This window comes from Oncorhynchus gorbuscha, linkage group LG16 (assembly GCF_021184085.1).
Source record: "Oncorhynchus gorbuscha isolate QuinsamMale2020 ecotype Even-year linkage group LG16, OgorEven_v1.0, whole genome shotgun sequence".
Taxonomy (NCBI): Eukaryota; Metazoa; Chordata; class Actinopteri; order Salmoniformes; family Salmonidae; genus Oncorhynchus; species Oncorhynchus gorbuscha.
In genome coordinates, this window is record NC_060188.1 from 38676082 (window position 1) to 38688258 (window position 12177).

At 45.5% G+C, this 12177-nt stretch overlaps 1 protein-coding gene across 1 annotated transcript in view; it reads left to right on the forward strand.

Moving 5' to 3' along the window:
* Nucleotides 1-9517, forward strand: part of ppp2r2bb (protein phosphatase 2, regulatory subunit B, beta b) — a 60537-nt gene extending 51020 nt beyond the window's left edge. The window contains exons 5-9 of the mRNA XM_046306577.1: nt 874-1051; nt 6525-6689; nt 7893-8062; nt 8292-8383; nt 8533-9517. Coding sequence (XP_046162533.1) covers nt 874-1051; nt 6525-6689; nt 7893-8062; nt 8292-8383; nt 8533-8812 — 885 coding nt within the window. The 3' untranslated portion in view covers nt 8813-9517. The remainder of the gene's footprint in view (nt 1-873; nt 1052-6524; nt 6690-7892; nt 8063-8291; nt 8384-8532) is intronic.
* Nucleotides 9518-12177: the final 2660 nt, after the last annotated feature.

The following is a 12177-nucleotide window of genomic DNA, read 5'->3' on the forward strand; positions in this document are numbered from 1 at the left end:
GCCACTCTTCTTCCCTCCATCGTGCCCTCCCTGCCACCCTCCTTCCCTCCATCGTGCCCTCCCTGCCACTCTTCTTCCCTCCATCGTGCCCTCCCTGCCACTCTTCTTCCCTCCATCGTGCCCTCCCTGCCACTCTTCTTCCCTCCATCGTGCCCTCCCTGCCACTCTTCTTCCCTCCATCGTGCCCTCCTTGCCACTCTTCTTCCCTCCATCGTGCCCTCCCTGCCACCCTCCTTCCCTCCATCGTGCCCTCCCTGCCACTCTTCTTCCCTCCATCGTGCCCTCCCTGCCACTCTTCTTCCCTCCATCGTGCCCTCCCTGCCACTCTTCTTCCCTCCATCGTGCCCTCCCTGCCACCCTCCTTCCCTCCATCGTGCCCTCCCTGACACTCTTCTTCCCTCCATCGTGCCCTCCCTGCCACCCTCCTTCCCTCCATCGTGCCCTCCCTGCCACTCTTCTTCCCTCCATCGTGCCCTCCCTGCCACTCTTCTTCCCTCCATCGTGCCCTCCCTGCCACCCTCCTTCCCTCCATCGTGCCCTCCCTGACACTCTTCTTCCCTCCATCATGCCCTCCCTGCCACCCTCCTTCCCTCCATCGTGCCCTCCCTGCCACTCTTCTTCCCTCCATCGTGCCCTCCCTGCCACCCTCCTTCCCTCCATCGTGCCCTCCCTGCCTCCCTTCTTCCCTCCATCGTGCCCTCCCTGCCACCCTCCTTCCCTCCATCGTGCCCTCCCTGCCTCCCTCCATCGTGCCCTCCCTGCCACTCTTCTTCCCTCCATCGTGCCCTCCCTACCACCCTCCTTCCCTCCATCGTGCCCTCCCTGCCTCCCTCCATCGTGCCCTCCCCGCCACCCTCCTTCCCTCCCTCCTAGGTGCCAGTGCTGCAGCCCATGGACCTGATGGTGGAGGCGACGCCCAGGCGGGTGTTCTCCAACGCCCACACGTACCACATCAACTCCATCTCCGTCAGCAACGATTACGAGACCTACATGTCCACAGACGACCTGAGAATCAATCTGTGGAACCTGGAGATCACCAACCAGAGCTTCAGTATCCTTCTCCCGACAAACATACTGTAGATGGCTAGAGTGACCGCTGAGGAACTCATATTAAGAGATTGTCTCACTTTGGAAGATGTTTTCATTTTGGTTGTTGTTGGATTAGCCCATTCATGATGATGTATGCATCACAGTCAGGATGTTAAGCTGGAAGACAGAAAATATATATATTAATTCTGAACTGCATTATTTCTCAGTTTCATGGGGAATAAAAAACGGTATTCAGTTTAAAGCAGTTCAAAGGCTCTCAGAATCGGTGCCATTTGCATGTTGTAACTTTTCAAAATTTGACTTCATTCTTTATCTTTTTTTCAGCACTGTATCTAAATATAAAATATAAAACAGGTCATTATATTTGGCCAAAAAGATCTGAGACTAAATAGCAACATAAAGCAGTAACAATTGTGTGTGTGTTTTTGCATGAGTGCGTGTGCGTGTATGTGAGCGTGTGCTTGTGTGTGTATGCGGGGTGGGGTGGGCTGTAGAGTGCGAAAGAGAGAGAGGGAGAGAGAGAGAGAGAGAGAGAGAGAGGTGTGAGTATCCCTCCTCCCCCTGCAGCATGTGTGTATGGCTCCTGCCTCTGCACAGCATGGGTTCTCCATCTTCCTCTACAAAAGGCAAGAAAGACAAGAAATACAAAAAGCTGAGAATATTAAGCAGATCCTCAGATCTCTACATTGACTAACAGTATCTAATATTAACTTGGAAAGTACTATTTTACGGCATATAAAACACAACGTTCACTTGCAAACACGACATACAAAATTGTATTTCATATAGAATTGCAATAAATGAATGAACAAAAACTTGCCTTTTCTAAGAAACAGTCTCTTGTTTGGCCCAGACTTCGTTGTCAATTTCCATGTAACGACCTGTTACTTGCTTCGCTGGTGGGATGGAACACAGGATGTCTTGAAAGGGGAACCAAAAGGATGTCTTCGCGAGCTGGCCAGCAAAACCTGTTGGCCCCGGTCCTTTTCATACAACGAACCTTGAGGTGTGTGTGTGTGTGTGTGTGTTGTTTGTGTCTGTGATGATGCCAGGGTACAGTTGACCGTCGTACTTCAGCACACACCATTTGCCGACAACCTCGGGACTTTGCCACTGATATTCTGTGGTCGTGGGAGCCTTCTGTCGATTTGAATGTGAAATGCTTTGCATTAAAGCACTCGCAGCTCAGAGGATGTCTTGCTGTGCACAAGCAGCTGACATCCCTGTAGGTCAGCTCTCCATGGAATTGGTTTACTGCCTGATGCATCTTCACCGTAGCTGGAACTGGGCTAACTGGAGGTGTAGTGAGGTGCTTCATGGCTTCTCTCCTGGATCCGGTAGCAAAGTCTCTTTCCACTTTTTGCGACGCCTGCGCTTTTCCCCCTCGTACTAAATGTTATTGGCTGTTTTCTTCCTGCCTGATGCTATGTTCTCCCTGTATTTCTGCTGTTCCTTCTTTTAAGTATCTCTCTCTCTCTCCTTTCTGGGTCGGCATCGCGTCGAGCGCGATAGCTTTTCGAGCGCGATAGCATTTCTGCAGCATCTAATCGATTGGCTCCCTGAAAGTAATGTAAGTAAAATCAAGAGAATAGTATTATAATTAAGTCCTGTTACCCTTCATATGAGTAACAGGACTGAGAGTAACAGGACTGAGTTTTTAGCATAGCATTTGCAAACACTTGAAATGTAGCCACATTTGGCATCAATGCTAATAGCATGAGAACACTTAGCACCTTCAAGTGGTTTACCAAAACTGTCTTTAAAAAAAAAAGCAATACCTAAATTATTTATTAGATGTTACCAGGACTGTACTTTGAGATTGACATTCTCAGTCATACTTACAATATGATAAAACATAAGAGTGAGAGAACTTACTTTTGGACTTCCCATGGCCTTCAGGAGACTCAAATGATGCTACTTCCTGTTGATCATGTGACTTGTGGAATGTCCCACATTTTTAGAGAGGGGAATGTGTCAGGCTAACAGGACTGAGTGTAAACCTGGGGACATGACTAAAATGTGTGTTTTAACTAACATATTATGATTTTCCGATGAAAATTCAAATGTTATGTCTAAATTGGAAATAGAGTCACACAATAATACAAAAAATAAGATTTCTTAAGAATTCTATTCATTATTTTTCATGGTGAAGTGTAGTGTTAGAGAGTGGGAACGGGCTAAAATCCAATTTTTTCAGTGTTCTAGATAGTTTGTATCAAGGCTTCACATGATGTGTTTTCAAATTGCAATTAGGACAAAGTGCAGGACACTTTGCTTGATAATATAATGTATTATACACATACTTTTCATGCATATTCATGCATGTAATGTCCTGGGGACGAAAAAGGCACAGATTTGGTGGAATGGCCCATTTAGTGTGTCCTATCAAATTCGTACTGAGAGAATGTGAGTTGGCATAATGTAGCTAGAGCAGTCAGGTTTGGTATCATCTTGGTTATGAAACACTGGGATAAAACAGAGAACCAGGCTTAAGTTAAGAAAGAATTTTGACAATTTACAATTTCTCCCAATTACGCTGCTACAATACCCCATAATGAGAAAGCAAAAACACGTTTTTAGAAATGTTTGCAAATTTAAACTGAAATATCACATTTACATAAGTATTCAGACCCTTTACTCAGTACTTTGTTGAAGCACCTTTGACGCTACAAGCTTGGCACAACTGTATTTGGCGAGTTTCTCCCATTCTTCTCTGCAGATCCTCTCAAGCTCTGTCAGGTTGGATGGGGAGCGTCGCTGCACAGCTATTTTCAGGTCTCTCCAGAGATGTTTGATCGGGTTCAAGTCTGGGCTCTGGCTGGGCCACTCAAGGACATTCAGAGACTTGTCCTGAAGCCACTTCTGCGTTGTCTTGGCTGTGTGTTTAGGGTCGTTGTCCTGTTGGAAGGTGAACCTTTGCCCCAGTCTGAGGTCCTGAGCACTCTGGAGCAGGTTTTCAACAAGGATCTCTCTGTACTTTGCTCCATTCATCTTTCCCTCGATCCTGACTAGTCTCCCAATCCCTGCCGCTGAAAAACATCCCCACAGCATGATGCTGCCGACCACACGCTTCACCGTAGGGATGGTACGAGGTTTCCTCCAGATGTGACGCTTAGCATTCAGGCCAAAGAGTTCAATCTTGGTTTCATCAGACCAGAGAATCTTGTTTTTCATGGTCTGAGAGTCCTTTAGGTGACTTTTGGCAAACTCCAAGTGGGCTGTCATTTACTTAGGAGTGGCTTCCGTCTGGCCAATCTACCATAAAGGCCTGATTGGTGGAGAGTTGCAAAGATGGTTCTTCTTCTGGAAGGTTCTCCCATCTCCACAGAGGGACTCTAGAGCTCTGTCAGATTTACCATTGGGTTCTTGGTCACCTCCCTGACCGATGTCCTTCTCCCCCGATTGCTTAGTTTGTCGGGCGGACAGCTTTAGGAAGAGTCTCTTTGGTTCCAAACTTCTTCCATTTAAGAATGATGGAAGCCACTGTGTTCTTGGGGACCTTCAATTCTGCAGAATGTTTTGGGTACCCTTCCCCAGATCTGTGCTCGACACAATCCTGTCTTGGAGTTCTACAGACAATTCCTTTGATCTCATGGCTTTTTTCCCCCCCTGACATGCACTGTAAACTGTGTGACCTTATGTAACAGTATAATTTTAAACCGTCCCCTCGCCCATACCCGGGCGCGAACCAGGGACCTTCTGCACACATCAACAACAGTCACCCACGAAGCATCGTTACCCATCGCTCCACAAAAGCCGCGGCCCTTGCAGAGCAAGGGGAACTACTACTTCAAGGTCTCAGAGCAAGTGACGTAACCAATTGAAACGCTATTTAGCGCACACCGCTGACTAAGCTAGCCATTTCACATCCGTTACACTCACCCCCCTTTTGACCTTCCTCCTTTTTCCGCAGCAACCAGTAATCCGGGTCAACAGCATCAATGTAACAGTATAATTTTAAACCGTCCCCTCACCCATACCCGGGCGCGAACCAGGGACCTTCTGCACACATCAACAACAGTCACCCTCGAAGCATCGTTACCCATCGCTCCACAAAAGCCACGGCCCTTGCAGAGCTATTTAGCGCACACCGCTAACTAAGCTAGCCGTTTCACATCCGTTACACTTATATAGACCAGGTTTGGCCAGGGTAGACCCTCACTGTAAATAAGAATTTGTTCTAAACTGACTTGCCTAGTTAAATAAAGGTAAAAACAATACAAACAAACAAATAGACAGGTGTGTGCCATTCCAAATCTGGTAAAAACCATTGATTTTACCACAGGTGGACTCCAATCAAGTTTTAGAAACATCTCAAGGATGATTAATGGATGTCATAAGGTGAATGCACCAATTTGTAAGTCGCTCTGGATAAGAGCGTCTGCTAAATGACTTAAATGTAATGTAAATGTAATGTTAACAAGATGCACCTGAGCTCAATTTTCAGTCTCATAGCAAAGTCTCAATACTTGTGTAAATAAGGTATTTCTGTCTTTTAGTTTTAATACATTTTCAAAAATGTCCAAAAACCTGTTTTTGCTTTGTCATTATGAGGTATTGTGTGTAGATTGATGAGGAAAACAATTCATTTAATCCTTTTTAGAATAAGGCTGTAACGTAACAAAATTAGGAAAAAGTCAAGGGGTCTGAATACTATCCGAATGCACTGTAGATCTATATGGCTCATCGTATGAAACTGCTGATGCCAGTGTGCCTACAAATCCCCCTTTATCAGATCGTCCTCTTAACAGAATGCCCATGGACTTCCACTGTTCCTTTAAATGGAAGGCAATTTGAGCTAACAGCTTGGTTGATATTTACACTGGGTAGATAGCAATTAGCAAGCTGCTGGTATCTCTGTCTATATCCCCCCTGGGTCTTCATATGTCTGCCTCTCTGTCACTCTGGCCATTACCCTTTATCCGGTGCCTGTCTCTGTCCAGCAGTCATCTGCATCCCATCCCAGGTGTGTGTCAGAGAGTATCCAATGAGGTCATCTTTAAACAGGCGCACATCCCCATTGATCAACAATGATTTCCACTTTGAGGTTCTCTGCAGATCACAGATGAGATGCCCTATGGACAGCAGAATGGATGGCTGAGCTTTGGGGCCCTGGGCACGTATTGAGCTTCTTATTTACTGAGCCTCTTTACTGGATCAATCACAGTGCTACTGGCTAGTCAACCTCTCTCCTCAGCTCTCATCGCCTGTCTCTCTCTCTCTCTCTCTCTCTGTGATGGATCTGCTGTCATTTCCCTCCTCCGGGTCAGCGCTGGTTTCTGCTGTTCCTTGACATTTTTTAAGTCTTTTTAATTTTTTTATTTTTTTTACCTCATGCTGTTATATATTTTCTTTTTTTGTGTGTGTGCTTACTCTGGCAACCTCTAATGGGTTGCTATGGGTTTTCCCTTTCCTTCTCTTGAAAGTCTCAAACTCCTCTATGTGGTTGAGTTCCTTTACCTCCCCCACCTCAGACATTGTGGACATCAAGCCGGCGAACATGGAGGAGCTGACAGAGGTGATCACAGCGGCGGAGTTCCATCCCAACCAGTGTAACACCTTCATCTACAGCAGCAGCAAGGGCTCCATCCGCCTGTGTGACATGAGGGCCTCAGCACTGTGTGACAACCACTCCAAATGTAAGACTGCCTCTGCCTCTGTCGCACCCCAAACCACTCATATGCTGTACATTGTCAGCAGGCTCCATGATAAGGGCCAGCAGTTTATCCCGACCACACGAGTTGACTAGGAAAAGCTATGGGGCCCGAGTGGTCCCAGGCAGTCAGGTCACATGATCAGGGAAAACTGCTAGCCTTAAGCATAGGCACCGGGGCTGTTGTACGCTCTGAAGCCCCTAAACAGTCGATCTACTCCTTTCTAATAGCTACTATGTCACTAATTGTTAGTCATTTGCTGCACAGTGATAAATTAGTATTTGTATGATGGGACCCCGGCACAGTTGTTGGTAAATTAATGAATAATGTTTTGTTGAACTGAGCTAAGCTGCAGGTGAACATGTCTTTGTGAGATATTATTGGGAAATAAGGTGGAAATGGAGGTAAACAGAGAAGCACTATGATGTCAAGGGGGATTTTATAGCTATTTTTCTCCCCTCCAGTTGTTTTTGGCATTCTTCCCATGTACTGAGTTCATTGTAAATGGTGGACCAAAAAGTCCACAGGATACAGTGTTTATTCCTCCATGGCTCTGGGTTGATCCAAACACACAGTGGGTATTGATGTTTCAAGGTCAGTCGAGGCTCTGTCCCTGAGCCCCAAATCATCCGTTTTCACCGGGCTGAACATATTGACAGATCATAGAGAGACAGGAGGTTATGCGATGAGAACAGCCATATTATAACATCTATTATTGGCACATCTTACATGTAATATCTTAAACAAGCTCACAGTATTTGTGTGTTCAATTATTGACCGTTAAAGAGCTGCATTTGCATTTCAAATCAATTGTCATCCTGTTTGAGAGGCCCCCGTGGTTAAAGATCGACTCATAAATAGGAAAGATAGATGATACATTCCCAGAAGTAAATAATCAAGTATTAATGACGCGTTTGCATTGCAAAATACGACCATGTTAATGACTTGTTTTACTGAGAAATAAATGTCGTCTAACACGAGAAATGGTTTTCTATTTAGCCAATATTTATCAGTGATATATTGCATATTTAGCGGTTGTTTAGAAGAGCCAGCTGATGGCCTAAAGTAGCTGGTGCAGTATGAAATTGATGAATCAATCAACTGAAGCTGTAAGCCAGAGCGTGGCTCCTCCGGTGCTTTCTGTCCAGATGTTAACACCGCTCGTTCCTCTGTCTGTTCCCCCTGCAGTCTTCGAGGAGCCGGAGGACCCCAGTAACCGCTCCTTCTTCTCTGAGATCATCTCCTCCATCTCAGATGTCAAGTTCAGCCACAGCGGGCGCTACCTGATGACACGGGACTACCTCACGGTCAAAGTGTGGGACCTCAACATGGAGAGCAAACCTCTGGAGACCTACCAGGTAGAGTATATAACCCTCGTACACTTTTTTTGTTGTTGTTGAATGTGTCAAGCTTGTTATGGAGACCTTGATACACTGTAGACCAGACATCGCTCTGACATGTGTCTGCACATCGCTGGGTACAACAAAGAAATATGCAAAGGGAAAACACCAGCGCCATATATTTACCGAAAACATATGGTTCTGGAAAATAGATCTCCATTTAATTCCCCCTTTTCCGCTCTTCCAGGTGCACGACTACCTGAGGAGTAAGCTGTGCTCCCTGTATGAGAACGACTGCATCTTCGACAAGTTTGAATGTGTCTGGAACGGGTCTGACAGGTCAGTGATCGCCGCTGTATTAGGATCGGTGTGACTGGAGGTCTTCATCCTTTACATCAGTGTATCAGTAGATACGGTTGGATGAATGGGATTGATGTGTTGCAGCATCCTCACCCCCCCCCCCTCCTCCTCTCTCTCTCTTCCCGTAGTGTGATCATGACCGGCTCCTACAACAACTTCTTCCGCATGTTCGACCGCAACACCAAGCGTGACGTGACACTGGAGGCGTCGAGGGAGAACAGCAAGCCCCGGGCCATCCTGAAGCCCAGGAAGGTGTGTGTGGGAGGCAAGAGACGCAAGGACGAGATCAGTGTGGACAGCCTGGACTTCAGCAAGAAGATCCTGCACACCGCCTGGCACCCCTCTGAGAACATCATCGCCGTGGCCGCCACCAACAACCTGTACATATTCCAGGACAAGGTCAACTAAGGTTGGATGGACGAAGAGCAGCACAGACCAGCATAGCGCGCCCTGGCTGGCTGGCTGACTGACCGCGCTCACCTGGGGACTGGGAGAGGGCCGCAAGGCTGGGAATCTCTGGCCGCACTGCAACTTGTGAAGAAGAGACACTGACAGCTTTGCAGCTTCCTCTCTCTCTCTCGATCTCGGAGACTTGCCGCCATGTTGTTGTAAATCCAGGGTTGCCCTCGGTTGCACCCAGAACATTGAGAACGATGGCTGTCAACGCCTGTTTATTTTGTTTTTCTCCATTTTACAATTTTCTCCCTCAAAGTTGTTGCTGTAGTTTTGATGGATATGCACAGAAATGCAGGGATGATACTTGTATGTGTATGTTCCTAAGTAGAAACAGGAGTGCTTTGCATTGGGGAGATGGAGATGAACTGAGAGACTGGCTCCAACTAACTCACCCTTTGCATCCCTGAGATGATGACATGCTTAGATGCTACTGAGATGGTGTGAGCTTGACACCCTTTGACCTCTTCTCCTGCCCCCTCTGTATCTCTTAATTTATTTATTTATAATTTCTCTTCATGAAGGTTTCAAAACATACCTGCAGAGGAACGGATGATGTTACTGGGTAGAATTGATTTAAAACAATGTAGCAAGCTTTTTTCTTCCAATTTTTAAAAAATACATTTACAAAAATACATGTATAATAAAAAAATGAGTAACCTAAATAGTCATGACTTTTTATTATGGGCTCAGTGATCCAGGGAACAGAGCTGGGAAAATGAATCCAAAACGTTAGTCTCTTTAGCCCCATTTATACTTGGTGCTGTGTCCTAATCCTGTCCACATTCTGGTTGGGCAGACAACTAGTGTAGACCAGTGGTTCCCAAACTTTTTATAGTCCCTTACCCCTTCAAACATTCAATCTCCAGCTGCGTACCCCCTCTAGCACCAGGGTCAGCGCACTCTCATCCCACGAGCCGGGTTGTGACAAAGAGCTCTTATAGGACCAGGGCACAAATAATATAATAATCATCAGTAATTTTGCTCTTTATTTAGCCATTTTACATATAAAATTGTATTTGTTCATCGAACATTGTGAATAACTCACCACAGGTTAATGAGAAGGGTGTGCTTGAAATGATACGCATACCTCTGCAATGTTGGGTTGTATTGGAGAGTCTCAGTCTTAATTCTCAGCTGGTGAAGGCTGAGAATCCACTTTCACATAGGTACGTGGTTGCAAAGGGCATCATTAGTCTTAACACGATTTGCCAAGACAGGATACTCTGAGCGCAGCCCAATTCAGAAATCTGGCAGTGGCTTCTGATGAAATTCAATTTTCACAGAACCGCTTGTTGCAATTTCGACGAGGCTCTCTTGTTCAGATATGTTAAGTGGACTGGAGGCAGGGCATGAAAGGGATAACGAATCCAGTTGTCATGCATTTCAGAAAAGAACCTGCGTAATTGCGCACCCAACTCACCCATGCTTCACTATATCGTGTTTAACATTGTAAACTTGAGTTCATTTGCACACAAAAAAAATCATACAATGATGGAAAGACCTGTGTGTTGTCCTTGTTAATGGAGACAGAGAAGAGCTCCAACTTCTTAATCATAGCCTCAATTTCATCCCGCACATTGAATATAGTTGTGGAGAGTCCCTGTAATCCTCGATTCAGATCATTCAGGTGAGAAAAACATCACCCAGGATTATGATCAGTGAAAACTTTAAGCTCGTCTCTCAATTTAAAAAAAAACGTGTCAATACTAAGCCATTGATAACCAGCGTATGTTGTAAAAGCGTTACATGGTCGCTGCCCATATCATTGCATAGTGCAGAAAATACACGAGAGTTCAGGGGCTTTGCTTCAAGTTAACCATTTTCACTGTAGTGTGCAAAACGTCTTTCAAGCGGTCAGGCATTCCTTTGGCAGCAAGAGCCTCTCGGTGGATGCCGCAGTGTACCCAAATGGCGTCGGGAGCAACTGCTTGCATGCCCGTTACCACTCCACTATGTCTCACCGTCATGGTTTTTACGCCATCAGTACAGATACCAACACATCTTGACCACCAAAGTCCATTTGATGTCACAAAGCTGTCGAGGACTTTAAAATGATACTCTCCTGTTGTCCTGGTTTCCAGAAGAGGATGTCTTCCTTAATTGACCCCCCATGGACATATGCCAGGCCCGCCAAGACTGTTGACTCGCATTGAATTCACTGGCTTGTATGTGAAGCAGTAATAGTTTCAAAACATCTACCTGGTCACTGATGTGCCGTGAAAAAGGGATTTTTGACGAAGGCATTGTTTGTAAAGTTTTTTTTGGCCTTATCCACAGCAGCAGGAAGAATTAAGTCCTCCACAATAGTATGGGGCTTGCCTGTCCAAGCCACTCGGTAGCTCACCATATAAGACGCTTCTAGCCCCTTCTTATTAATGGTATCTATTGGTGTTATACATAGTCTTACTACTCGAAAGTAGTCTTAATTCTCGCTCCAAAAACTCCCGTGGATTATTTTTCAAAGTTGCTGATGGTTTAATTTTATTTTTTGGCAGTGAAACAAGGCTACTCAGGCGAGAGAAGAAAAAAAACTCACCCAAAAGTATAGCCCCATTGGAGAATATAAATGGACTTGTTTGAAAATGAAGATCGTTTAAAACATTTTTTTTAAAGTGAATCACATTTTATTCGGCGTACCTCACGACGGCATTGTGCGTATACCCGTTTGGGAATACCTGGTGTAGACAATCAAAATAACTGACCTATCCGCCTCCTCTGGAGGTAGTTGTGGATGAATTGATTGGTTCGATGAAATCAGTGGGCAGAGTAACAGGTGAGTCCAAAAAAAATATTTTAGAGAGGTAAACAGTTTGACCCAACTGTGTAGTTGCCAGTTCAAATCCCAGTGACTTTTGGTTTTCCAACCTTACACAACATTAACGAATCACATTTATTTTGTCAATCAACCTAACTTTGAACAGCTGTATGTGTCAAAACAAGACTGGTGCTGTGGATATCTAGATACATTACAACACATCCTCGACTACCTCTGAAGGTGGTCAGGAGGACCTGGGCCCAGTTTCCCCAAAAGCATTTTAAGGCCAATTTCATCGTTACAACCTTCATGGGAGCACCCAGGCTGTATCACATCTGGCCGTGATTGGGAGTCCCATAGGGCGGCGCACAATTGGCCCAGAGTCGTCAGAGTTTGGCCAGGGTAGACTGTCATTCTAAGTAAAAATTGCTGGGGAAAAAAAATCATCATTAATGTTGCGTTGTTAGATTATTTTAAATGTCTCCTTTGAGGACATTGGCGGGCCTGGCATATGTCCATGGGGAACACAATCAGAATGTGGACGAGATCGGGACATGTTAGC